The 26988-nt window shown below is 39.8% G+C and overlaps 1 protein-coding gene across 3 annotated transcripts in view; it reads right to left on the reverse strand.

The window, feature by feature from the left end:
* Nucleotides 1-12515, reverse strand: part of LOC121868860 (ras-related protein Rab6) — a 71871-nt gene extending 59356 nt beyond the window's left edge. For 2 of the 3 annotated variants that reach the window (XM_042369854.1, XM_042369853.1), the window contains exons 1-2: nucleotides 12295-12514; nucleotides 6817-6875 (exon numbers count right to left, since the gene is read on the reverse strand). In XM_042369854.1, the coding sequence (XP_042225788.1) occupies nucleotides 6817-6875; nucleotides 12295-12364 (129 nt within the window). In that variant the 5' untranslated portion in view covers nucleotides 12365-12514. Of the gene's footprint in view, nucleotides 1-6816; nucleotides 6876-12294 lie in introns of all 3 variants that reach the window. The other variant, XM_042369852.1, reaches the window with a different exon arrangement.
* Between the last annotated feature and the right edge of the window lie 14473 nt (nucleotides 12516-26988).

Below are 26988 nucleotides of genomic sequence, written 5' to 3' on the forward strand. Positions count from 1 at the left end.
TTCAACCTTCCAAGTGACACATCATCCTCCCTACACTGATATGAATAAATCTAGCATCGTGCACTCATGCCCTTATCCTCCCTGGTGATGCGAGACACCCACCTGTCCGCAAGACCTTTACCTCTTGGAGAATAATTCACCGTCAATATATAAAGTGGAACCTGGGCAAGGAACGACCCTGGTCTCCTGTTAAGCGATCGTTGATGTACGTACAGTCTCTCTTACGACTCCAGTGGCCTCAATAATATATCGGAAGAATCAATCCTTAAAAAATCAGCCTCGCATTACTCTTTATTCATAAGAACATTCCTACCAAAAGTCACACTACCATAAATAACTATAACTAAGAGAGAGATGAAAGACAATATGTTCAACAGTAACAGACATCGGCATTCAATATATCTCCCTCTCTGGCTCCAGGAAAAACACAACTACAGTATTATAATCACACACACACTACTATACCACCTGTATACGTCCAAGTCTCGTAGGACACCAAGAATCTTACAAATATCCGCTGACGAGTGTTGGGGATAAACTGACGCCATTTTGGTTAGAGTGAGTCCGTCCCCACATGCCCAGGTGGAGGAAACTTAATATACTTTAGTGCCTTAAGAGAATCCCAGCCAGGATGACCAGGTAGGGAGCTCGTGACCCACCAGCCGCTGCGGGACACAACACACGGCCACCCACCACCCCTTTACGGCCATCATCCAGAATTAGTGAACAAGTTGGCCAGTATAACTTTATACCATCCAGACATACGGATTTTGAAAAACTTCCCAAGTAACATTCCTCTACTAAATGGGGAAGGCACCGCTTAGGCTGCCAGCTAATATAGGTGCCACACAAACACAGAGGCAACCATGACTAGATGCTTGCTCTAGTGGGGGTGAAAGACGAACCAGCGAGTCAAATGTTCAGAAAGTGTGCTGACACGCAACCACAGACGCTGGAAATAATAACACGTACGAAAATTCGGCGCCGATGAAATTTGCGACAAACTGAGACAATGGGGTAGGGGGAGGTGGTCCATGGGGGAGGTGGTGGTCACGGTGGCTGTGGCGCTCACCGCCGGGGAGATTATCGACTTTACAGCCCTCCTGCACATGGCTGTCAGTCCCAAATGACGTCACGCCACCGTGGTGTAGGCCGGCCTGAGGAGGCGACGGCATCTCGCCCTCCACCAACACCACAGTGCCACACTACACATACATGATGTCCATCACTATCATACTGTAATGTCATCCTCTACCACACCACCATAATGCCATCCTCCACAACCGCAATGTGGCCCTCCACCACCCCACCATACTGCCATCCTCTACCACACCGCCATAATGCCATCCCTCCATCACCACTCTGTCACCCTCCATCACACCCCTATAATAACTCCCCCCAGCACCACCTTTACTGCCTACAACATATAGTGAAGTGGTCTCCTCTCCCGAGCGTCTGTTTCCCGTTCTTCTTTCAACGCTTCTCCATGTCTCTATCGTTTCCTTCCCTTACAAACCTTGCCGTTCAACTCTCAAACTCATTATGAGAGAGAGAGAGAGAGAGAGAGAGAGAGAGGGGGGGGGGCCAATCACATACAGTATGTATATTTTTAGAACCTTGTTACCCTTTCATGCATTGCGTAAACACAAGCAAGCACGAGTCACCTGTGCATTCAAACCTGGGCATTCAAGTAGGCAAAGGTGTCTGTATGTAGCAATACAAGTTTATGAATTTTCTAAGGGATCTGGTGAATTACAAAATGGAAAATACTCAACTGAATTTATATCACGTATTCAAAAAAAAATACAGATGAACACGCACTAAAATTCAACTGAGATAAAAGAAAACCTCCCATACAAAATGACACACAATCCAGAGTGATGGAAAACTTTTTTTCCTTAAGTATCGATGGTGACGGTGCAGCCATGACGCATCACGCAGTTATGTTAAGTGACAAGCAAACACATTACTCAAGCCTCGTGTAGTCTGTTACCTCTCCACCCATCTGTGCTTTTGGGTACAACAAACAAGATCCCGTTTTACTGGTTTATCAACATCCCTAATTATTACAGCATCATAAAACCAGGTACAGTGCACTATACTGTATGCACTATCTTGATGTTTTAGTCATCCAACACCGCCACCACTACTACCACCACCATCACCACTAGCAGCCTTGTGGTCTCTTCAAACACCTTCACTTCCTCTTCATCTATCTCCTAGTAATCTCTCCCTGCACCGCCCAGTAACCCACGTCAAGAACCAAATAATCGAAACCCATATACAAAGTAAAACCTTTATTTCTGTCTTATACAGTATATACTGGTTTACCTCAGGGTTTATTCCCGAGTTAAACTCTGACCCTTCATCATAACTCCTGCTAAACCAACCCCAGTTAAATTTTATTCCACCAGAAAGACCCTTTACTAAACCCAGGAGTCCGTGAACGAGCTCTTTCCACCCCCATTGTTAACACCCCCCCCCCCCGTCTTGGCCTACCCACCAGTTAAAACCCCGGCTCCTTAAACTTTAATAATCTTGCACTTTATCGGCCCCTGCATCACGTCGTTAAACCTCGCCCGTTCTCTGCAAATCATCATATTAATAATTGGCATTTTAACAAACCACGGCATTAAAACCTTGCAACAGCCTTCACATTCCTAACAAACTTAAGCCTGGTCCTTGCCTCCTCAAACTCAACTGCAATGCCCCAACTTCCCCTCAACCAAACATCTTGATACTCGTTACAGAATCCTAAATTAAAACAGTCATAATTCTCTCGTCTCCTCTTAAAAAATATTCTACCATGAGACTGTATATTAGTCTATTTTCCTAATCCAGTTATGCAATGGCGACTTAATATAGGTAATAGTATAGTTCATCTCACTCTTTTTTAAGTATTACTGTATAATTGTGTTATCATCAACTCACTCTTTAAACCCTCTTAGTGATGAATTTAATCATCTCTCTAATGACACTACCTAGTTAGTCCTACAGCATGGCTCCTTGTTCCCTAATACAGTAACACCGGGTATAAGCGTATGGTCCCACGTTAAGAAGTTGTAACTCAGTCTAAGCATCCTATAAAAAAAACAAACATTTAACTCGGGACCACATTTCCAATCCTAAACCAACCAAACTCGTCTATTTCGATTCTAATCCTTTTCTTACTTCCCAATCGATAAATATATATTTTTTTCACTTCAACTTCAAAGCCTTGGTTAAAATTCTCCCTTAACTCGAGGTCCTCAGGTTGAAGTTACCTTAGTGAATCATTTCTTTAAACCCCACAGATTGAAACTGAACCCTGCCTTACCGGACATTTCCCAGAGGAGCAGTTCTTGAAAATCACCTTTCCTTGCCACCCCTCACTTGGTCCAAATCATACTGTAGTTTCAAATTCTCTCTTTTTTTTTTTTTACTTTATGATACTCTATTACATCCTGTCTTACCTTACCTATTGCAATTTAAGCCTTTTTTAATCTTGTAATTTGTTAATCAATCAAAATCTTAAGACTCCTAATGAGATAATGTCTTACCTGGTGGGATTAAGTTAAAAACCTCATCTCCCAGTCCCGAGTTAATTGTGTTTTATGGCTCCTCTAAATCTAAACCTTATCTTATGGTACCGGTTAAATGCAGCACTACAGGACGGAACACAATTCTCTTACAACACAAGCAAAAAAAATCAACCCTTCCACTATATTTCAAAACCCAATTAAATCTGGCATACAACTGTACTCCGTAATTAATCCTTCCACTCTGCTGTCCCACACAATGACGCTCTCCATTATTTTCTGCTGCCATACTACACATTCTAACCTTTCCTTGATCTCTTAATGGGTCTTCTGCTCCCTACCAACACAACACAGTACAATAGTTGAATCTTGCCATTACATTATCTTCACTCCATAAATGCACCACCTGTCTCTTCAAAACTCTCTCAGTAGCTATATCAGATTTTGAATTATCTGAGGCACTCCACAGTACTGCACTGTATACTATAATCAATATCAGCATTAAGTCCACTAAACAAACATGTTTTTTCTATGAACCTTTACATGCTTTGTAAATTATACCAATTAAGTATATACAAAAAAACTATCCAAACTTTTCTGAATACGGGAAACAAAAGTGTATTGTTTCAAAGCTACAGAAAAAAAATGCACCAGTTCATCAGTGACAGGAATAATAGTTCATTCCTTGCCTACAGTGGTACTAGGAAGTAATAACCTAAGAGCAGGATGCAGGAGGTGAAGACAATTTCCTGGGGAAGAAACTGTCAGTCGTGATCCTGAGCAACCAATGGAGAGAAAGTAACACATCTGTCACTCCAGCTATCACTTCTTCAAAACATTTGACACTGATCCCCTTATCTGCTAGACTCAATCTTTCTAACAGTTTCCCCTTGCTTGATGGGCTGTCCTTTTACTGTACATAATCTTCACCAAGCCAAGCATTGACATCATTCATTACTTATACCGGTCAAGCACTCTTTAATCAACACATCCTCTTATTTAACATTTTTATCATCAAATTCACCTTAAATGATGTACAAAATTCTTATCCTGAATACCATTAAATTTACTCACATATACTGTTCTGCATAATATTATCTGGTGGAAATAAAATGCTTATACGGTACAGTATAGTACTCTACTTTTTATGTGAATCATGATTACGCCAGATAATACTGTACACCCCCGTATCAAACAACAATGGATCGATCACAACGGCCATCTTTACCCTCTATTCTTCACTACAATGTCAAAGGCCAGACAACAGGCAGCATTAACTTCGGTGGAAAGAACATAATATAATATACAGCACCACATTATATTACAGGTACATCTTTATATATTATGTAGGCCACAATAAGGGTAGAAAAAGATTCAGAGAACCAACAAAGCATATGACAACTGTAGGAAAAAAATGACATACACAATGCTGAGGTAAATACAGTAAGTGTACAATACAGGAATGGGATTTTGCCCAAAGGTGTTTTGACTCGACTCTGCTTTCTGAATGAAACGTGACTCTGCACAGCAGCCAGCTCTTTGAATATCAAATTTAACACTGATTGATAGAACCTTTTGACTGACTAGCAGGAACTGTCCCATGCTTACAATGTTAACATTCTTGGCCACCCTCATCAAAATACAATATGAAAATCTGACAAGTTAAGTACTGTACAGTATTTAAAAAAAATCTTTGCTCTTTTCTAAATGCTACAGTACAAGTATAGTACTTATGGTACCAAGAAAACTGTCATTAAAACCTTTTACCACTTCTGTGACCAACCCATCACAAATAACATGTACAGTACATACCGGGGGTAATCTTCAAATACTATTAAGACAAACCTGCAGTAAACTATTTTATCCTTATACGGGTATTTCAAAATCACCTGCCCTTGGGATATAAATTATTGATAACTAACTAAAAATATCTATCTTAAACAAGCCTTTTTCCCAGTGACTTGTTAACACAAATGGGGACTGATTTATGAAATTAAACAGCATGGACAATGTACAGCCCTTGCATAAAAATGTTATCACTACAAACTTCCAGAAAATGTAAATACCCTGTACTTATAGCTGTACAGTTGTTGCCCAAAACTAAAGTGTCCATATCGAGTTCTTAGCCCCGTATTGCCATAATACAGGGCTAAGAACCGAGATCAATTCACACAAAATTAGCCCATGCAATCCTCACTAAGTGGCTATATCACATACTCTTTACCTAAGCAGTAGTACCATACTGCAGTGCAGCAGCCAAGGGAATAAAGCTTTAGCCTTCTGTCCTCGAGGTTAATGCTCCTACTTTTATATCAAAAAAGTTCAGTCTAAAATATGCTGTGTGCATAATCCCTATAACTGGTTATCAGGCCTCTGGAACCTACCTTCACTTTCACAGCAACATACCTGTGTGTTTATTGAATCTCCTCTTGAACATTTTAGTAACAATAATCTTCAAACTCCAGTTTTGGCAAATAACGTAATCTCCATACCTTCAATTTGAGTGATATGTCTACACTTTCATATGTTAAAGATCCAACAGAAATGCTAAAACTACTGTCATGAATACAGCACAGTACAGTACTCGTGTTGGTTAATCAATAATGTATGTATAGTTAAACTGTTGCCTCTAGATTTTGCTTTCAAAATATATTTTAAAATAATCAAATTCTATTAATATAATGAATTAATGGACGAGATTAAAGTCTGCTGAAGCATAACACAATATATAAATACAAAAATAAGGTAACTCTTTCACTAACCTTTTACTATGACAAACTTAAAAATATTCAGTAGGTTAATCAAATTTTTATAGTCCAAGAGGCCTAGTCAAGTGAAGAGACTTACCTCCATACAGTAGTTTCAAACGCCCCTTTCCGTCAATAGGGTCTTTGTGTTGACAAGTTTAAAAAATGTGAGTCACAAAGGACACAGCATTACAGTGCTCAACAGGGAGCTGAGGCAGTAAAACTAACTTTTAATATTAGTTTGTTTTACTGCCAAACCTCCCCATCAAACACTACACAGTGTGGTGCCCTTCACAATTTACAGTTTTTCAAATGGGTCGTCAACACTAAGACCCCCCCCCCATTGTTGGAGAGGACCTTTTAAAACTATGAGCGTACCCTGTTCATCCAGGAATACCGTAGTAACGTCGACATAGCATGTTGTGCGAAACAGAAACTTCCTGACATGAAGTTTACCAAATGAAATCTACATACTGTACTGTACCTGTACCATTTTGTATTTCATCGTCAAGAGTCATGAAAATTATAAAAGACAAGCCATGTGTATCTACCTGGTAGGTGTTGTCGAAGGAGTCATACATAAACCTCGTGATGAGCGATGTCTTCCCAACTGTAATTAAAAATAAATGCTATTATTAAACTACTTATGGCCACATTTTGTAAATACTGTAATGCTATTAATGTTAAAATTAGCTCATGTTTCTGTCAACCACAGCTCTGAGTTACATACAGTGAGTTCTGCTATAACGCGTGTTTTGACAATGCGAATTGGCTCTAACGCGATTTAAGAATAGAGGACCGATATTTGTATAACGCGAACGCTTGTTTGCTGTAATGCGATTTTGCTTACTATTTCTCCAATTTTGTGGTAATAACTGTGAATATGGTAATGAAGAATATCTCCAAGAAGCGTTCTGGTGATCGCATTCCCGGTGATGATCGTAAAAGAAAGGCTATAACCCTTGAAGAGAAGCTTGGTGTTATCAACCTCAAAATCACCCGTCTCCCCCATCAAGTTATATTTATATTTTTTCAAGGTAAAGTGTTACATTTACTGTATGATCTCATTATTAGATATGAATGTAACATTTATTTAGACTGTGCTATCCTTTGTGTTAGGGTAACTACTAAATTTTTTCCTATTTTGAGTAATCTGCACCTAACCCTATTTTCTCCATAGGTCCTGTTATTTCTATTACGCGAATTTCTATAACACGATGTTTTACAAGAACACAACTATCGCGTTATAGCAGAACTGACTGTACTGTACATACCTGTACAGTATTGTACAGTACACCATGAAATTTTGGGTGTTACTACGTATAGCATGTGGTCTACAAAGGTATCCTTAGTCTACCCTAACTTAACCTATCTTGTAGACTACGGTACTCGCTACAGTAGCACCTAATACTGAAAGCCTGTAAAACTTTACATGAAAATGTAAATAAAAAAGTATACTGTAAGGTAAACCTCGATTTACAATACTGTATTTCGCTTTAGCGATGTTTTACGACTACAGTGGGGTATGCTATAACGAACGGATCCTACTACGAATATTCCTATAACGAACGGTTTTACCTATAAAATTGAGAATGCTATAACGAACGCAACTCCTACAACGAACGCGGATGAATACCGGACTATTTCGCCTGGCGCATGAATATTGTTGTACCGCGACCCACAACAAGAGCGTCAGGCGCCATCTTTGTCTCATTGTGTAGCCAGTGCACCACTGTTATTGTTGAAATTTCGTCTTTTGATGTGGAAATTCGCATTATTTGTATAACTATTTTGTTATACAAGTATACAATTGTAACAATGAGTCATCCAAAGCAAGTGAGAAAGCTAATAACCCTTGAAACTAAGAAAGAAATTATAAAGAAACGTGAGAATGGAAGAAGCATTGCGAAACTTAGTGATGAATATGGGATGGCTAAATCGACTATATGTACGATTTTGAAGAATAAAGAGGAGTTAAAAACTGTGCAAGTGGCTAAGGGAATCTTTAGACTTAGCAAAGCAAGGTGTAATGTGATTGAAGAGATGGAAAATTTACTCTTAGTGTGGATAAAGGAGAAAGAAATGGCAGGTGGTAACATTAGTGAAGCTATAATTTGTGAGAAGGCTAAACAATTGTTTGAGGACCTTAAAGCCAAGACTCCCAGTGGAAGTGATAGTGCTGTGCCAGTGTTTAGGGGTACCTGCATGCTGAATAACACTAAGGTAAGATAAAGTACCGTATTTTTTACATTTTCCACAGAATTTTTTCAGTGTTAAGCGGTTGTATTTGGGGGCCTGGAACGGATTAATCCTATAACGAACGAATGCTATAACGAACGAGGTTCTGGAACCAATTACGTTCGTTATAGCATACCCCACTGTACCTCCTTAATTATGATAAAATTCGCATTAACAATGGCCATTGTACGGCCAAACTCGCTGACCCGCGGAATACAGAACACATCTATTGATGCACTTGTCAGCCACAACATAACCTACCCGCACACTGCCACGTGGGCACCCGGTGTGCTACAGTCCCGCACTTTGTTCTATGGTGGCTGCATCTGCCCGTGATTGTGTAACAACGATTTTCAGTCAGTATCATTGTTGTTACTTATCAATTATATTTTTTTTATTCCTTTACAGTAAGAAGACATCACTAACATTCAGACTGCGCTCTGTTTTGGTGACTTGAGTGATTTTTACAATGTTTTTTTTTGTGACCGTAAAGCGCTTTGGTTATGTTTTTGTGAACATGGTGCGAGCAGTGTCAGCCGCTATTATTGTCGTTACGTTGACTTTTATTTATCAGTGAGAGGACATAACTAACATTCAGGTTGTACTCTTTTTGCTATTGCAAAGTGCTTTCATTCTATTTTTGTGACTGAAGTGAACAGTATAACTTTGAAAATGTCTATCATGCTGTTACTGAGGGTCTTGTGTCTGGGAAGGCCAAGGCACCCAGGAACACCATGTCTCTGGAGGTGAAGCTTGTTCTTAATGATGTGGTGAGTGTTGTTTAATTGTTCTCTATCTTATTAGTTTAAGAAATTTTTTGGGGCGATACATAGGCAATTGTATCTCATTTTTCTGTTTCTGTACACTACTGGCCTTTAACCAATGGTTATGCCCAAGAATACCCACGGGCTAAAGTGATAATATACAGTACATTACATATAGCATTAGATTGTTACATGAATAATAAGGTTCCAATACTTCACAGCCCCGACTGTGCTGGATTAATCTAGAGTTTCTTCACTGGTGCTGATAATACTTGTGTATACATAAAATTTTTGTAGTTTTAATGCACAAACGTTACCATGGTGGGAGAGAAAGGAAAGAACATTACAAGTTCAGATTACAGGTTTAATAATTGTTTGTCTACTTTTAGATTAAAAAATAAATAAATAAATGGTAACTTACCCATCAAACTCAAGGGAAAGAGCCACTTTAGAGAGATTTTCTTTAGAACAAAACTCGTCTTTTACCTCATGATTAAAAAGAAATGGGTGGCAGAATTGCAAATTTCCTACATTTGGTTTTCTGAATTTTCATCCTCAATATGCTTCTCTGTGATGCTGGAGCTATCTGGAAGTCCATCACCTGAGTAAGCACACCCCAATAGACAAAAAATATTTCATACTGACATTAACACCTCCATTAAATGGGCACAAAAAACAGCAGCAACTTAAAATATTTATGTAACAATTATATTAATTACTTTTCATATAAGTTCAGCTATTTTGTTGAAGTGGTATTCTGTACCGAGAGCTAAACTTTTCTCCTGCAGTGACATACAATCATTTATTTTAGATATGATACACCAGCCAGACCTACCTACCTATCTGGGATTGAATGATTTTACTTCATAATTTATTTTGTTTTATATTAGGTAGGCTGGTTAGGGTCAGTATTATTTTTTTATGTTATCAACAGAAGGAGCAAGATGAACATGGCAGTCCAAGCAGCAAGCACTGTATTCATTCTTAATAAAGAGGTAAAAGTGGAGATTGTTAGCACCAGAAAATAACTCATGGAATTGAACCAAAAATTCTGGAGATACTATTTGGATGATACTGAACACAAATATGGATGTGAGAATGCAGAATGCAGAGCCTATTAGAACCTGACCAAACCTAACCTCATTTTCTTACTAGTATCTCCCAAACATCATCTCTAGAAAAAGTGAACCAATTCAATTATAACAAACACGTCCAATGATATCGTTGTTTGTTTCTAACATGTAAACAACGACCGCAGATGCTCCTGTAAAGCAGATCGCACCAAAAGTTTAGGCCTTCGGCATATGTTTTCACCAAATTTCACGACACGAGTTTTGTCTTTCATTGTACATGTTGAGGACAATGGTGCCACTAGACTGGATTCTTTGTGGTATTTGTTTAAAAGGTAATTATTACTTGAATGTACAGCACAGTAGTTGTAACTTGAGATCTGGCCAGTACTGAAAAACAAAAATTATCTCCGTTCTTCTAACCTGAAAATGACTTCCATTATGGTTATGGAGGATGTTTTATCACACACTTCTCTTAAAACTGGCAAAATGAACCAGTCAAACCTGAGTTAATACCTTCCAAATAAAAAATATTACATTACAGTACAAGATTATTAGGTGAACTTCCCTTTGTTTTAAAGTTTTAGTTTTCTGTATAAAAAAAAAGGAAAATTTGTATTCCTTTTCTGCCATGGGACCCACACACTACAATGTTCTGTAAACAAAACGTAGTGGATATTTTTCCGTGACTGGCTAAGTTTCTATTAACACAATTTTACCGCAAGTGTGCTCTGACTGGCTAAGTACTTTGTTTAACATGATGGGGGTCTGCCCCTAGCTAGGACGTTAGGTAGGCTTCTTTGGTTGATTAGGTCAGGTTCTATTACTTTCCAGTAAATGTCGCCACTTTTATAATGATGTTTCCATGCACAACAGAAATGTGGTGAGGTATGTTTACAGCTACACAACAATCGAATCACGTTAAAATAAATGCCAAATGCCGTCAGCGTCACGGTCAAATATAGTTCTCGTGTTGTGCGGCGGTAATGGACGATGAGCCAATTAGAGTGCATGCACAGTAAAATAGTATTTGCAGGAACTTAGCCGGTCATGGCAAAATATCCATTGCCTAAACAAACAGTACTAAATTTCTCATTTAGTGGCACCTGGTCTTAACAAGTCATGGATTATGACAATAAAACAAACCTTTTTACTGAAATTTTCCCAAAACAATTTATAAAATAATCCGTTCATTCTAGACCTGCATCAGTGTGTGAAAATCATGTTCTAGCTATTTGTTCTGAGGAGGTTTGTGGTCATGTTTGTTCACACTGAACTAAACCATTCATGATGGTACAAGATATAAACCAACTTAACCTAGCTAACAACCAACACAAAAAGAGTGTATGCCCGTCTGGTTGGTTGACATCACTGTCTTGTCATGTATGGCTAAACCCCCAAAGCCCGTTTGGCAAGACCATATAACTTTGAACAGTATAATGTCGAGATTTTAAATGCTCTTTCCCCCAAGTTTACACCACCATATTCAATGTTCCCCAACAAGTTTACATTCAGTGTATTAAGACAAACATAACAGTAGATATAGTCAAAGAACTAAAGTGGCAACCCTCTCAAAGTGTGCCCAACCCACATTCTGACCAGCTTAGATACCGTCAGGAACCCCCGTCTAGCTTAGCCCAGGAGACTCTAGTTATGCAAAACATTCAAATATTGTGTAATGGAAATGTGGAAGGAGACAAAGAAATGGGCGTAGTGGGCGTGGGCGCCGCAGGTAGACGATGTGTCGCCAACAACCAGCTGATTCACAGAAAATCAATGCCACGTCCCCACGCCCCAATAACATGCAAACTACGCTCTACTTAGGACTGCATCTGGTTGAGACTGTAAAAACAATTCCTTAAGATAATTCATCGCCTGAAAGTCTATCAGGAACACTGGAATTTCATAAGAAGTAAACTATGCAGTTAGTTGAACATAAACCCGTATAGCTACTCACCGCTCTGCTCGCCCAGGAAGACGAGCTTGAATTTCCTCAATGGGTTTCCGAATTCGCCCGACATGGACATGCTATTATCTTGAGTTATGAGATAAATTTTGTCCTAGTGACCTCTATGGGTCAGAACCACAGGCAAATATACCAAATAATACGGGGAGCTACACAACGTACCGCTCACACCGCCACGTACTGACTCGACTCGCCTGACTTCCGGTGAAATGTCAAGTTTGTCTCACTCCCCCACAGGTGGCAGCACCAACACTACGGTACACTAGCTGTCATGGCGATGTGAAGAACCCAGGGTGAGAAAATGCTCAGATATGTGTACATTAATTTTAATCCACAATGGACGACGAAATAATGTATCTAGTTAGGGTAGATTCTCGGGAGTAATACTAAGACAGATTCCTTCACTATTTTTGTGCTGTGGATTAAGACAACCAGTTAGATTCACGTCTATCTCAGATTCTCTTGTTCTGGATCCACCACAGTTCATACATTACACTTTTCCATGGATTTCGATATGAGATAATATTTATTCATGATAAGTATTAAACTGAAATGCAGTTTCAACATTATATTTTCTATATTCTTTGTCTCCTAATTTAGATTAATCGTCAGTTCTAACATGAAAATGGCTATTGACGGTTCCTTTATTACTATACCGCAAAAAGCTAATAATGGCACAGCTACTAAAAGCGTAAAACACGAATGGCTGTTGGCACGACCAGAATATAATCGTATAGTAACTTAAGTACTTAGCTCGTACCCGAAAACTCTATGAGAGTTGACACACAGGTGTTTTAATTGTCAATATCGCTATTTTCAAATCAGGACAGGCACCGCGTCAATCAATAGTCACGTCTCTATTCCTAGTTTTCTTCGTGGTGGATTTTTTCCCTTAATTCTCCTCGTGTGATGTTCCTTCTAGTACTAACCCTGAGGATTTCTATATCATTACATTAAATTAAATCCTATTATTTCATCTATAATTTTTTCCGGTAAAGAATGGTAGTCCAGACGTAAGGAATAAAAATAATTCACAGCAGGAATAATGACACACACACACAAAAAAAACATAACGATGTACCCAACATTTTCTCACATAGGAATTAGTAATTTTAAATACAGTACAACTCCTTTAACACCATATTTTTAAAACAATCATAAACCTTTTAAAAGTCACCAGGGACATTTAGTTTTTAAACGATTGGTGCAGTACTGTACGTAATTTTTGTTGAGGGAAGTGATAGACTAGTGTTTCATAATGAATCTGTTTATTCTGTTGGGGTAGTTGGCATTTCCAGGGGCTCGTCACCAAAGATATTTAGGATTATTACATCATTCAGGGTATGAAATGAGTTGTGGGTGAAATGCTTATTCTAATACTACACCTTACATGGCAATTTATACCAATATCTTTAGATGATATGGTATTACAGTATTCATTAAAGGAGATACTGATTCAGTCTCATAATTATAATTTTTAAAGCTGGTTGTAGTTAATCTTTCCCGACGTGGACCTCGTCGACCAGAGCCTCCTCGGTCATAACTCAAGAATGTTTATTGTCTCCCTTCATGGGTTCAGACGTGTTGTGTGAGGAATGAGTCTTGAATGAGATCAATGAAATTTTCTCCCTCGGTTTGTGTGGTAAGATTCACTGTCTATTGACCCATGATTAAAGTCTCCCATGATGAGGTCTTGTGCTCTGGATGTTGTCTGGATGATTCAATGGAGATCTGCTACTTCCTCCTCCGAAGCTGAGTCAGCCCTATAGCACACACCAACTGATGATCCCATTTCGTTTAGCTTGTCCATTAATGGTCACTGTCAGGTGCTCCTTGACATACAGAAAAAAAAATCACCACCACCTCTTGTGGCTGTCTTATGTAAATGGTGGGTGATAACCTGGTGATTAAAATTCATCCTGCAACACACCATCTCGACCCCAGGACTCGCCAATCCCAGTGTTGTCTGTTTGTTGTGTGTACGCATATGCGCTCAATATATCAGTCTTATTAACTAGGCTTCTGACATTTGTGTACTACCAACACTTGACTGTCCTGGTTTCTAGGACTGCCCATTTATAAGACTGTGATTCTAGATCATTTGTTTTCCTTGCATTAGTAGTAATAAACTAATATTCCGTATAGGCGTTTGCAGTATGCGTTTGCAGTATGCTTTTGCGTTAAATTGCCCTGAAAAACGGACACCTGTTTCCATTTGCATGTAACTTTTCTTTCTGTGAGCAGGAACAGGACAGGAAGGATGGCCCCTCTACTCCAAAGCTCTGCCCACTTTGTGTGATCAAAATTACATTTCTTTATGTGAAATCGAAAAGGTATAGACTTCCGACGGAGACGCCATAGAGAATCTTATTATTATTATTATTATAATTTTTCTCACCCTATATACAATTCAATACAGAGTTCCGTGCATGGTCACTGCGAAATAGTTGCCCAAATAAGAAATTATATACATAAAGACACACATAGCCTGCCATTTGTATATCCGATTCTGTTGGAGCGGTGGGTGGTAACAAAATAGTTCTCCTCTGATACAAGCATCTCACCTTTAGTTACCCATAGCTTACTGTGAACGATTACGTTTTCTTTGGTTAACGGCGCTGTCCTGTTAAAATGTTATTACTGCACTTCAACAAAGAAGGTCTTTAAGCGCGTAATAAGGTTTGCAATTAGTACTAATTACACTATTCGGTTTTTTTATATTAGTGCACCGTTCTATCTAACCTAACCTAATCAGGGGGCTCCGCCCCCCTAGACCCCCTGATTAGGTTAGGTGAGGTTAGGTTTGGTTGGTTTTTGGTGATTTTCTTTGATATTTTTACACATATTTCTTATACCCAAAGAAAGAACGGTGCCCTACTATAAACTGACCCACTATTATAACAACATGGCATTTAGAAGAAAGAAGAAAAATCCTAACACATCAGCCTCAGTAGATACATAGTATTTGCATTAAGTGACAATTTCTGTACATATATTCAAAATTTTCTGTGTATGGGGACGAGCATTTGGATAATGATAATACAAACTACAAATTAATGGCATCATTAATTACCAAACGCACCTAATAAATTTTACCACATGTGAGCTAATTTATTCCAGTAATGTAAACACCAAAGAACAAAAGTTATCTGCAACTGGCCAAAAACTTAACATGGCTGACGCCATACCTCTCACTCACTCATCCATTCATTATCTTACCTCTTCCTCACTCATCCATCCAGCATCATACCTCTCGCTCAATTGTCCATCCACCATCTTACCCATCCCTCACTGTAATTAAAATAATGTCATATAAGCGCGAACTTTAGAGCTGAGTTATTGCATAAACATAAAAACAAATTAAATGGCGTGTTTCACAATAATGCCTAAGTTACCCATAGTTGGTGCTTTACGGTTATATAGTAGAAAATGCAAATCAGTATAAGGGCTACTGCTTTATTATGGCAGTTACTTGTGTATTTTTATTCGTATGATAATGATGAGAACTTACCTACATTCCCTGATTGATTAACTCATGGCAGTGTGTGTATTTATTGACAATATTCTCATAATACTGAACCTCTACCCACTGGAGTAAAACATTCCGTTCGTATCAAGAGTTTCCAGTGACGGAATCCTTAAACGAAGCGTTGGGTCAGGAATCATGCTTTGAGGCACATAGTTGTCTGAATCACTAGAATCTGATTGATAGTTTACCGTCACTGACCCACAACAGGTAATATCTAGTCCTCGTCATTTTGAAGATATGATCGACAAAACATGCCACATAATAAGCGTACTATCCGCTGTGTTTAATGCCAATTGAACGATACTTATTAATACCTTAGCTTAGATAAAAAATACTGAGCAATTAGCCAAAACCCATGCTACATCTACCGTGTCACCCATTAGTGATATCGAGCATACTAAATATACATAACTATCAATGAGGATCTACAATTAGTGAAGAGCTTATAAAGTAAACTTATAAACAAACGGCGGTTTTATTGGTGATATTATTTGGTATTGCAATAATCACCACAATGAAGACAGAATTATTACATTATAAAACAAATCATTCTCGGGGATATTTATTACACAAAGTGATGCCAGCGAGCAAGGACATGTACAGGATTTATCATCTTACACATACGAATGCTGTTCTTTGAGTGAGGGAGCAAAATAATGAATCACTTTTTAAAATCTCTATAAATAGCGAAAAAATCATGATGTGGCTATAATGACCCGAGATGTTGTCACAGATAAGCACATGGCTGTTGCTAAATGTGGCAGACAAAGTAAGACCAAACTCTCCAAACAATTAATAATAACTACTGCTAATCTTGAACACAGAGTAAGATCTCATTGAGGTACATTATATAGCAATCACATTATATTTATGAAGTTAACTGAATTCTGTCCTCTATTATTTATGCCAGTGACAGACAATAATAATAGAAAAACGTGTAGAAGCAGGAGTGGTGGAATAAGGCTACCTGACCGACGGCTTCTGACACAACCAGAGTAGTGTAGCAGCACCAGGATCACCCCATGCACAATTTTGTTGTTGCGTACCAAATTTGGGGACAATTTCAATTTTTAAATAATTAACGAAACATTAAAACTTCTTTAAAAAAAATTATCTCTTTCAAACCCTAGAGTCTACGAATAAGGCCAAAAATAAAACCAGAAATTTGCGAAAACGTTATGAACTTAAGAAAATAATTGAAAAGGCAATACAACTTTGGCTCGACGATAAAAGGGATCCATGCGTGATGTGTTTTGTCACTCAGCGAGAAAGAAAACGGAAACTAACGCCTGCAGCGAGAGTGTGAGGGTGACTCTACCAAATACAAAATCCAGAAGAGAATTTCAAGATAAGGTTTAAGTAAAATACAATTCATTGACAACAGTACTTTATAACTTGAGGAACAATTGACTAGTTTAAGAGGCGTGCCAGAAGCATTGGGATTCCTGCCACCAAAATGCTTGCAAAATACGGTGATAGAAATATCAAGTGTTAATAACTGACAGAAAAGTTCAAGGCATACTTGTCACCAGAATTCCCAGACGAATATCTCCAATTTAGAAGTGTCAATTTCGGCACAATTGATCCATGCATGAATCATGGAGCACTTGGGGTGCTAGAATGACTATTATGGTCAAGAATGAGCTCACACTCGATGCCGTCACGACACTCTCTAGAGGCAGACTGTTCCAAGAGTAATGTCCTCTGAGGTGCAGGGGAATTGGTTGCCTCATTTGGCGCAGCTGAGGATATTTTATGAAATAAGGAAGTTAAAAATAAGCTTAAATAAAAGCACTCAATATCAGTAAAGTATATAAGGTGAGCACAGAATGGTGTCCTCTTTTAATTTGCATAGTGAAGGGTGGACAATGTTTGTGTTGTTATTACAGAACACACACCGGAACATAAACACACACACACACACCTCAATACAGTGAATATATATATATATATATATATATATATATATATATATATATATATATATATATATATATATATATATATATATATATATATATATATATATATATATATATATATATAATGTGTGTGTGTGTGTGTGTGTTTATCCATATACACACGCGTCAGACCCAACAACGTTGACTGGCTAAAAGGCGAATTTCCCAAAGGATCGTATAGATTTAAATACTCCTTTACGAGGGGATCGGATTCCTGTCCTCATTAACATAGAGGATTGGTAGACTTAGAAAGGGATCGCATTTTTAGAGTTATATATTTCTGAAAGGAGATCATAGGATTTTAGTCGCTTCAGTTGTAATAGGTGGTTGAGAGTTGATGGAAGCCTGCCAGAGAGTCATTCCGTAGGTTCAACATCATTAGTGGGATTAGAGAGAGAGAGAGAGAGAGAGAGAGAGAGAGAGAGAGAGAGAGAGAGAGAGAGATTCTGTATATTTGTGGGATTTAAGGTTACATTTGCTTTTATATAACCATTCATTCACACACCTAACCTAACCTAACCTAATCTAACCTACAGCAGTTCCCAGTCATTGAGTCACACATACAAGATACTGGGGGACTGTGGTTGGTTATTACATGTATCTCTTAGTAATCCACGATGTACAGTACACATTGATACTCCAGGGCGTACACGTTAATACTCCAGGGCGTACATGTTAATACTCCAGGGTGTACACGTTAATACTCCAGGGTGTACACGTTAATACTCCAGGGTGTACACGTTAATACTCCAGGGTGTACACGTTAATACTCCAGGGTGTACACGTTAATACTCCAAGGTGTACACGTTAATACTCCAGGGTGTACACGTTAATACTCCAGGGTGTACACGTTAATACTCCAGGGTGTACACGTTAATACTCCAGGGTGTACACGTTAATACTCCAAAGTGTACACGTTAATACTCCAGGGTGTACACGTTAATACTCCAGGGTGTACACGTTAATACTCCAGGGTGTACACGTTAATACTCCAGGGTGTACACGTTAATACTCCAAAGTGTACACGTTAATACTCCAAGGTGTACACGTTAATACTCCAAGGTGTACACGTTAATACTCCAAGGTGTACACGTTAATACTCCAAGGTGCACACGTTAATACTCCAAGGTATACACGTTAATACTCCAAGGTGTACACGTTAATACTCCAGGGTGTACACGTTAATACTCCAGGGTGTACACGTTAATACTCCATACTCCAGGGTGTACACGTTAATACTCCAGGGTGTACATGTTAATACTCCAAGGTGTACACGTTAATACTCCAGGGCGTACACGTTGATACTCCAGGGTGTACACGTTAATACTCCAGGGTGTACATGTTAATACTCCAAGGTGTACACGTTAATACTCCAAGGTGTACACGTTAATACTCCAAGGTGTACACGTTAATACTCCAAGGTGCACACGTTAATACTCCAAGGTGTACAGTTGTACACGTTAATACTCCAAGGTGTACACGTTAATACTCCAGGGTGTACACGTTAATACTCCAGGGTGTACACGTTAATACTCCAGGGTGTACACGTTAATACTCCAGGGTGTACACGATAATACTCCAAGGTGTACACGTTAATACTCCAAGGTGTACACGTTAATACTCCAGGATGTACACGTTAACACTCCCTCCCCGTATATTGTGTCCGGGCGGGCTACTCCGTGTTGCCGTAATAACAGAAAGGTTGTCAACAAGTTGTTTACGTGTAGGGCTGGAGGAGTCGACCTTCTCCCCACGATATTACTGTCTACAACACCCAAAGGATATTGTGTCAAAAGTGGACTAGAATGTGTCGAAAATGATCTGGGAAAAATGTCGAAAATAATCTGGGGAAAATGTTGAAAATTATTTGGGGGAAATGTTGAAAATGATCGAAAAAACTTAGAAATATTCGAAAAAATGAGAAATATTCGAAAAAAAATTGTAAAATGTTCGTTTTACCGTCTTAGAATTCGCAATAATTTTGAAAACATTCACATATTGAAGTTTGTAAAAATGTGACAAATAAAAGTTTCAATGTCGTATGCCTGACGAGGTATATGGTATAGGAAATAGCACATAAATGTTTTGAAAATTTTATAGGTCATCAATAATATCTTAGAAAATAATGAAACGTTATATGACATACAAAACTGGCGTAGATAATGAGGTAAGAGGTTGTTCATCTCATGGTATAAATAAGAATCCACTTAGATATGCCATCGGGAGGACCGTAAACTTGTATAGACTCAATTACCGGAATTGTAAACCAAAAAAAACAAAAACAAAGGAGCATCACATGAAAAGTATTTACATCTGAAAAAAAATCTATCATTGAAATTGTTTGCTTCTTTAACCAATCCTCGCATAAAACACAGCCTCTGGAAATAGTGTCGTGCGCGCCTTGTTAGAACAGCTGTGGAGACTGACAACTGTGGAGGCTTTAAGTTCTTATATAGACTTCCCGCCAAGGTAATGAGGAACCTGTCGTTGTGTGGGGTCTTGAGTCCTCGATCCTGAGAAGTGAGCCAAGCAGCTTCTGATATTGAGAAATGTGAAAGATTGAGGAGGTCAGGCCGTAACACTGTGTCTTATATCACTAGTTACGTCTCTATACTAATGCCAAACATATATTTATTATCACCAGCTTCACATCATTTGGGCAACTATATTTATCATCTAGCACCAGTAATGTATCACTGAACACCAGTTGCGTAAGCTCTACCACCAGTTATGTATCTTCTAAAACCATCTGTGCCTCTTGAAACACCAGTCTTGTGTTATCTAGCCCCGGCTACGTAATCTTAACACGGCTTTATGTCTTCTAACACCACTGTATTATGTATTACACAATTAAAAAGTATCTTTACGGTTGGGTCTAATGAATTTCAAATGGACACTGCAACTCCTGTTGTCTCGGTAAGGGCAAAATCTTTCTTCCGTTGTGTCATAATTATTGTCTAACACAAAATTGTAGATACTTCTTTGATAATGTTTATCTTCTAATACCAAACAGGAACCTTCTAACATAAATATGCATCATCTATTTTCATCTAAGTGTTATCAACAAGGTATCTTTTAGAGTTGTCCAGTGTCCATCATCAGTCCTGAAAGCCAAGATGACAGTGATTTTACATTCCATTTGTCTCTCTGTATTGTGAATTAAGTTCGTTTCAGGTGACGCGGAACACTTATAAGAAAGATGCTGCGTTGTGGAAGAATATTTTGGGGACGATGGTTTAATTATTAAGGATTGCAGCAGGATCTATTGTTCTCAAGGTGTTACAGTATTCACCATCGTCCTCAAAGATTTATGAACGATAACAAGATGGTCAAGCCACAGTGGTCAGATCACCCGCTGGGCCACATTGAAGTCTAAGGTGACATAACTTTGGACAGGAATGACAGAAAATTCCATGTATCCATTTAGCCTAAGATTAAGTTGTGTTATATCAATATACCAAGTTTGGCTAAAATGCATTTGTGTTTATCATGTTATAGCGCGATGCACTCCTGGCTAATCGGACGCACGGATGGACACCAAGCGTTCCGAGGCCCCTCATTTGAAACGGCGAAGGAGAATAAGGTTTTGTGTCAGTATAAACTTAATATTCCGTTATATGGGTTGAGACTAAGGGAGGAAGAGGCTGTTACGGGAGATCCTGGAGGGAAGCTGACGAGGAAGACAAAGAGGAAGACGACGGCGACGAGGAGTAAACTGGATGAACTGACGGAGGGACGAACATACCCAGTACTGAAGAAGAAAACGAAGACCAGAAAAGACGATAATGATGATGACGATGATGATGATGATGATGGTGAGAAGAAAAATAATTATAACAAGCGATCGAAAAACTTACAAAATACAAAATACAAAGGTAAACAAAAAGAAAATATGTTCTTAATGGTAAAACACTAAAAAAAAAAAAAGAACTTGTTAAAAGGTCGTAAATTTTTCATCAAGTAAAAAAAAGTACATTCACGTAGACTACAAAAATAAAAGCAGACTGAAAATCCCCCCAAAAAAGTTTAAACTTAATAAAAAACTGAAACGAGAACTTTAAAAATCATTAATTAGTAAAGTAACTTGAAAAAATATCATTAACTTTGGTAGAGAGCAACAAGTTAGGACATTAATTAAAAGGAAGTTACTAAAACAATGTGAATTTACTTTAAAATGCTAAAAAGTTGTGTAAATTTCCTTATAAAAGTTACTGAGTTGTGTAAATTAACTTAAAATACTATGAACACTTGTAAATTTACTTAGAAAATGGAAACCTGTACAAGTGTAAATTTACTTCGAAGAATATAACTACTGACCATTTACTTTAAAAGCTCAAAAAAAATCCCCCAGAATATTTATGTATTTTTCACATTATTGTTTCACACCCACCGACACTCGCCTACACCCACGTGCAACCTCTCTCACACCCACTTACACCCATAAGACATAACCACAACCTTCCTCTTCCACTTCCACTCAAAACCCATCCACATACCCACACAGATCTATAGTTTCTCATCCACCCGCACCCCCATCCAAACATAATCCACACATCCTCATGCATCTACTCTCTTCCCTCCTTCCCTTCTTTACCCACACATTCATCCACATCCACTCCCTCACTCCTGAACCTCATTTTTACCCACTTCGCACCCACACCCTCATCTCATCCATCCTTTCACCCACCTTCCTCGATCCATTCTTTTCATCTACATCATCCTACTCATCCACCACACTTCACTCACCCACCCACCATCACCCTCACTCACCCCCTCCTCCCCCATAAGACCATTGATACTTGTCGAAAATTGACTAAGAGAATCGGGCGAGGCTGACAGACGGCCACAATAGAGTTTACAAGTTTGTCGACATTTTTGGAGAAGTATGGGGCTCCGGGGGTCTGGTAATTAGCGCTCTCTTAACTTGTCGTCGCGGGAAAATTAATTTGGTTAGTTTGCCAAGTGTAAGTCATTTGTGCCTTGACGACGAGAAAATATTACCGAGAGCCGACGTAGGAGTGACGTGGGAGGGGAGGACGAGGGAGCAGTGGAGAATAGATGGGAGGAGGAGGAGGAGGAGGAGGGTGATGTGGAAAGGGAGGAGGAGGAGGAGAAGGAAGAGGGTGATTTGGAAAGGGAAAGAGGAGGAGGAAGGGACAGCGGGAGAGGGAGGAAGGGTGGGGTGGATGAATGGTGGTGTAGGAGGGGAGAGAGAGGAAGGAAGGAAGGAAGGAAGGAAGGAAGGAAGAAGGAGTAGAGAACACGGAGGGAGAGTGAAAGAGTAAGATAGGTAGGATAAAGGGATGAAAGAGTAAAAGTAGGAGTGAGGAGGGAGGATGGGAAGGAAAAAGGGTGGAGGGATGTAGGAGGAGGAAGGAAAGAAGACGGGAGAGCAGGAGAGAGCAAAGGGTGGGGGGGGGGTTGGGACGCGATGTGGTGGACATAAGAGAGGAAGGAAAAAAGGAAAGGCTGAGGGGGGGAGGGAGAGGAGGAGGGTGAGGGTATGAAGGAAAGTAAGGAAGGGAAGGGAAAGGTAGAAGGGAGAGGGAGGAAGGAGGAGGAAGGGGAAAGGGAGGAGAGGGGGAGGGGAAGGGGAGAGAGAGGAGGGAAGGTGAAGGTGAGAGGGGAGAGGGAAGAGGGAGAGGAGAGGAGGGAGGAGAGAAGGAAGAAGGAGGAAGGGAAGGGATATAGAGGTAGAGTATGAGGGGAGAGGATGGTGGAGAATGACTGCTGGGGTGAATAAGGGGAGGGGAGTAAGGGTATGTTACGGGGAGGGGGGAGAAAATAGAAGGGGGAGGAGGAGGAATATTTTCTTTAAGCTTTTATCATCATCATCATCATCATCATCATCATCATCACATATTCATCTTGTCACTCCCTCATCATCATCATCATCATCATCATCACATATTCATCTTGTCACTCCCTCATCATCATCATCATCATCATCATCATCAAACAGTTGTCAGGACCTGCAGGAACTCTTGCCTTAAACGTCTCATTGTTTACCTTCCACCAACTTCCTCCACTTCACTCCCCTGTACCCGAAGTTCCTCTCCGCTACAGCCGCTCCAGCCTGCCGGGGACAGGTCACACCCGTCACACAATATGAGGGGGTCCCGTGGCGAGGTGTAGATCCGTGTGACAGAACTTACCAGTAGTTTAATTACCTGAGAATGTGACAAATAAAAAATAGAACGTAACTTTTCTCATCCCCTAATACGTTACTTAACATGAATGAAAATGACCGTACTCTAGTTAACATAAATCCATCCTCAGTGTCGAATTCCTCACTAAACCCGTATTAAAAAAAAAAGATATATACTAATTCGTGTGTGTTGTAACTTTGAGTGTTCGTAAGATATGCTTTGGTGGTGTACGTGCTCCTCCTCGCACTGTCAACATCCCAGTGACCTCGTTGTATCGTCCACATATTCAGTTTTCTTTTTCGTTCTCTTATGTCCATGCACTTTTCTGTTCCTTCATCTGTCTTCTTTTTTCCTGTCTCTTTTTTCTCTTAGATTCATTCTTCGTTTCATTCCTCTTCATCTCGTTTCTTTCCTCGTCTTTCATCTTAGTAAATTTTCTTCCTGATCCTCTTTCTCTTTCAGCCAATCCTTCAGCCACCTCCCTCTTCATCCAATCCTTCATCTTCCTCTTCCTCCCTCTTCATCCAACACTTCAGCCTCCTCCTTCTTCCTCCAATCCTTCATCCTTCTCCTCCCCCTTCTTCATCCAACCCTTCAGCCTCCTCCTTCTTCCTCCAATCCTTCATCCTTCTCCTCCCCCTTCTTCATCCAACCCTTCAGCCTCCGCCCTCTTCACCCAATCCTTCATTCACCCCCCCTCCTCCTCCTCCTTCAGTAGAAGACAACCGGCACCAAGGAGTCGAACTGATTAATATTCACATAGAGGGAGCTATTGTTCAATTTTCAGGGCGGGTGGGTCCCAGTGGGCTGCGGGGAAGACGCCATTGTTATGGTGCAGCCCGGCACCGCTTGCACCACTACCCCACTAACACCCCAGGTCCTTAGTGGTACACTTATGTCACCACCTCCCTCCCCATGTCCCTTTCACAGTGCCTTCTACAGGTAAATTAAAAACAAAAATGTATTCTAATTGCAGTCAATGATAGGTTTCACCGTGTGACGTCCCCAGCCCTTGACTAGCAGTAACTCTCGTCCCTTTCACCCATGATCCTTATACAACACCTTCTACAGATAAGATAAATATACGACTCTTCAATCATAGTATTATGATTGACAAATTTCTCGTGGTACACTAATTACCCTGCACCATCATTGTCACGGTTCCCCGACTATTAATTAGTAGTGCCTCTGTCTCTGCATCTCAACACCAGGCCCTTCTACAACGCCTTCTGCAGGTACATCAAGCTAAAGCCTTTAATAATCGTTTATAGAAGATGAGTTTTATCTGGGAAAGATTCTCATCTCACCCTCCTTACCGACTCAGGAGTAAAAATGGTGGTTCAAGAGAGGGACAAATGACTCCATTCTCACCCTGGGGATCATTGTACATCATTAAGGGCGTGGAGAGGGAGTCGAGAGGGCGTGGAGAGGGAGTCGAGAGGGCGTGGAGAGGCACAGAGGAGACACAAGTGAAGAAGATGAGTGAGCCTGAGTAACCCTGAATGACCCGGAGCAGCATATGTCAGCCACCCGAGTACTTGTATAACAACAGTGTGTTAACTGAAGGTGACAGCAGTTGTGGCTAATATTTTGGTCAAGTTGTGAGATTGTTGTGATGGTTGTAGGTGAATTGTTATTACACACACACACACACACACACACACACACACACACACTAAATAACACTCAGTAAGACTTCCATTAAATCTTACCAACTCAGTAATTACTTCAGCCAATACCATCATCATTAAAAAAAAATACCTTAACAATAAAAAAATAAATATTCAAGAATAAATTTGTGATTTTATATGGATTTAAAGATTAATTTTATTCTATTTAAATGTTTGCTTATGCAAACAAAAATATTCATACTGCTGTTTCAAATCCCGAGGAATAAACTCTCTCTCTCTCTCTCTCTCTCTCTCTCTCTCTCTCTCTCTCTCTCTCTCTCTCTCTCTCTCTTACTTTTTTTCTTTCTTTCAATTCATATAACCATCTAACCTTCTACCTATCTATATATGTCTATCTATTGGTCTGTCTGTCTGTCTGTCTGTCATTCTTTAGCAATCCACTTCTAGGGTAATGAATGAGAGAGAGAGAGAGAGAGAGAGAGAGAGAGAGAGAGAGAGAGAGAGAGAGAGAGGCGTGATAATTTACTGGGTCACAATTAACAGAGGACGGTGTCAGAAACATAAAAAGTCAAGTGTTAACCTGGTTAGCCTGGCTCATGGCTTGGGGGGTTGCTGACCTGGGGAGGGGTTGACCTGGGGATGAGGTTGACCTGGGGGAGGGGTTGACCTGGGGGAGGGGTTGACCTGGGGGAGGGGGTGACCTGAAGGAGGGGTTGACCTGGGGAAAGAGTTGACCTGGGGAAGGGGTTGACCTGGGAAAGGGGTTGACCTTGGAGAGGGGTTGACCTGGAGGAGGGGTTGACCTGGGGAAAGAGTTGACCTGGGGAAGGGGTTGACGTGGGGGAGGGGTTGACCTCGAGGAGGGGTTGACCTGGGGAGGGGGTTGACCTTACTCCCAGTGTCATCAATCCCAAGTGTCAGCAGCTCTCAGTGTCAGCCAAGTCAATTGCACGGGCTGCCAAATAGAGACAGGTGAAGAGTCAAATGATAAAGAGGTCCACGTCCCGAGCCACAGGTGTCAGGTTGTGGTTCACTTATGGTGGTAAATAAAAGTAGATTATTTATATAAGTTCCTTACTTTTAGTAGTTGATTACTTATATTATTGTTGTTGTTTCTCTCTTATTACTCCTTTGCTCCTCCACCTCTCCCACCTCCACTTCCACCTCAAGTTTACTCTTTAAAAATTAACAATTCTATTACTGTGTAGAATATTGAAATAGAACTAGAAATTGAAAGAATAGATTAAACCAGAAAAATTGTACACAAAGTGAAAAACAATGGCTGAGCTTAATGACTACATGCCGGAGATCTCTTACAAGCACTTGGTCAACACAACACGATAACACTAAATATTCTTCCCTCGCTTGATTCTCCTTATAGACGTAACGGGAGGGACTTCTGGCAATTCCTCATT

Source organism: Homarus americanus, unplaced genomic scaffold (genome assembly GCF_018991925.1).
Source record: "Homarus americanus isolate GMGI-L3 unplaced genomic scaffold, GMGI_Hamer_2.0 scaffold30535, whole genome shotgun sequence".
In the NCBI taxonomy this organism is placed as follows: domain Eukaryota; kingdom Metazoa; phylum Arthropoda; class Malacostraca; order Decapoda; family Nephropidae; genus Homarus; species Homarus americanus.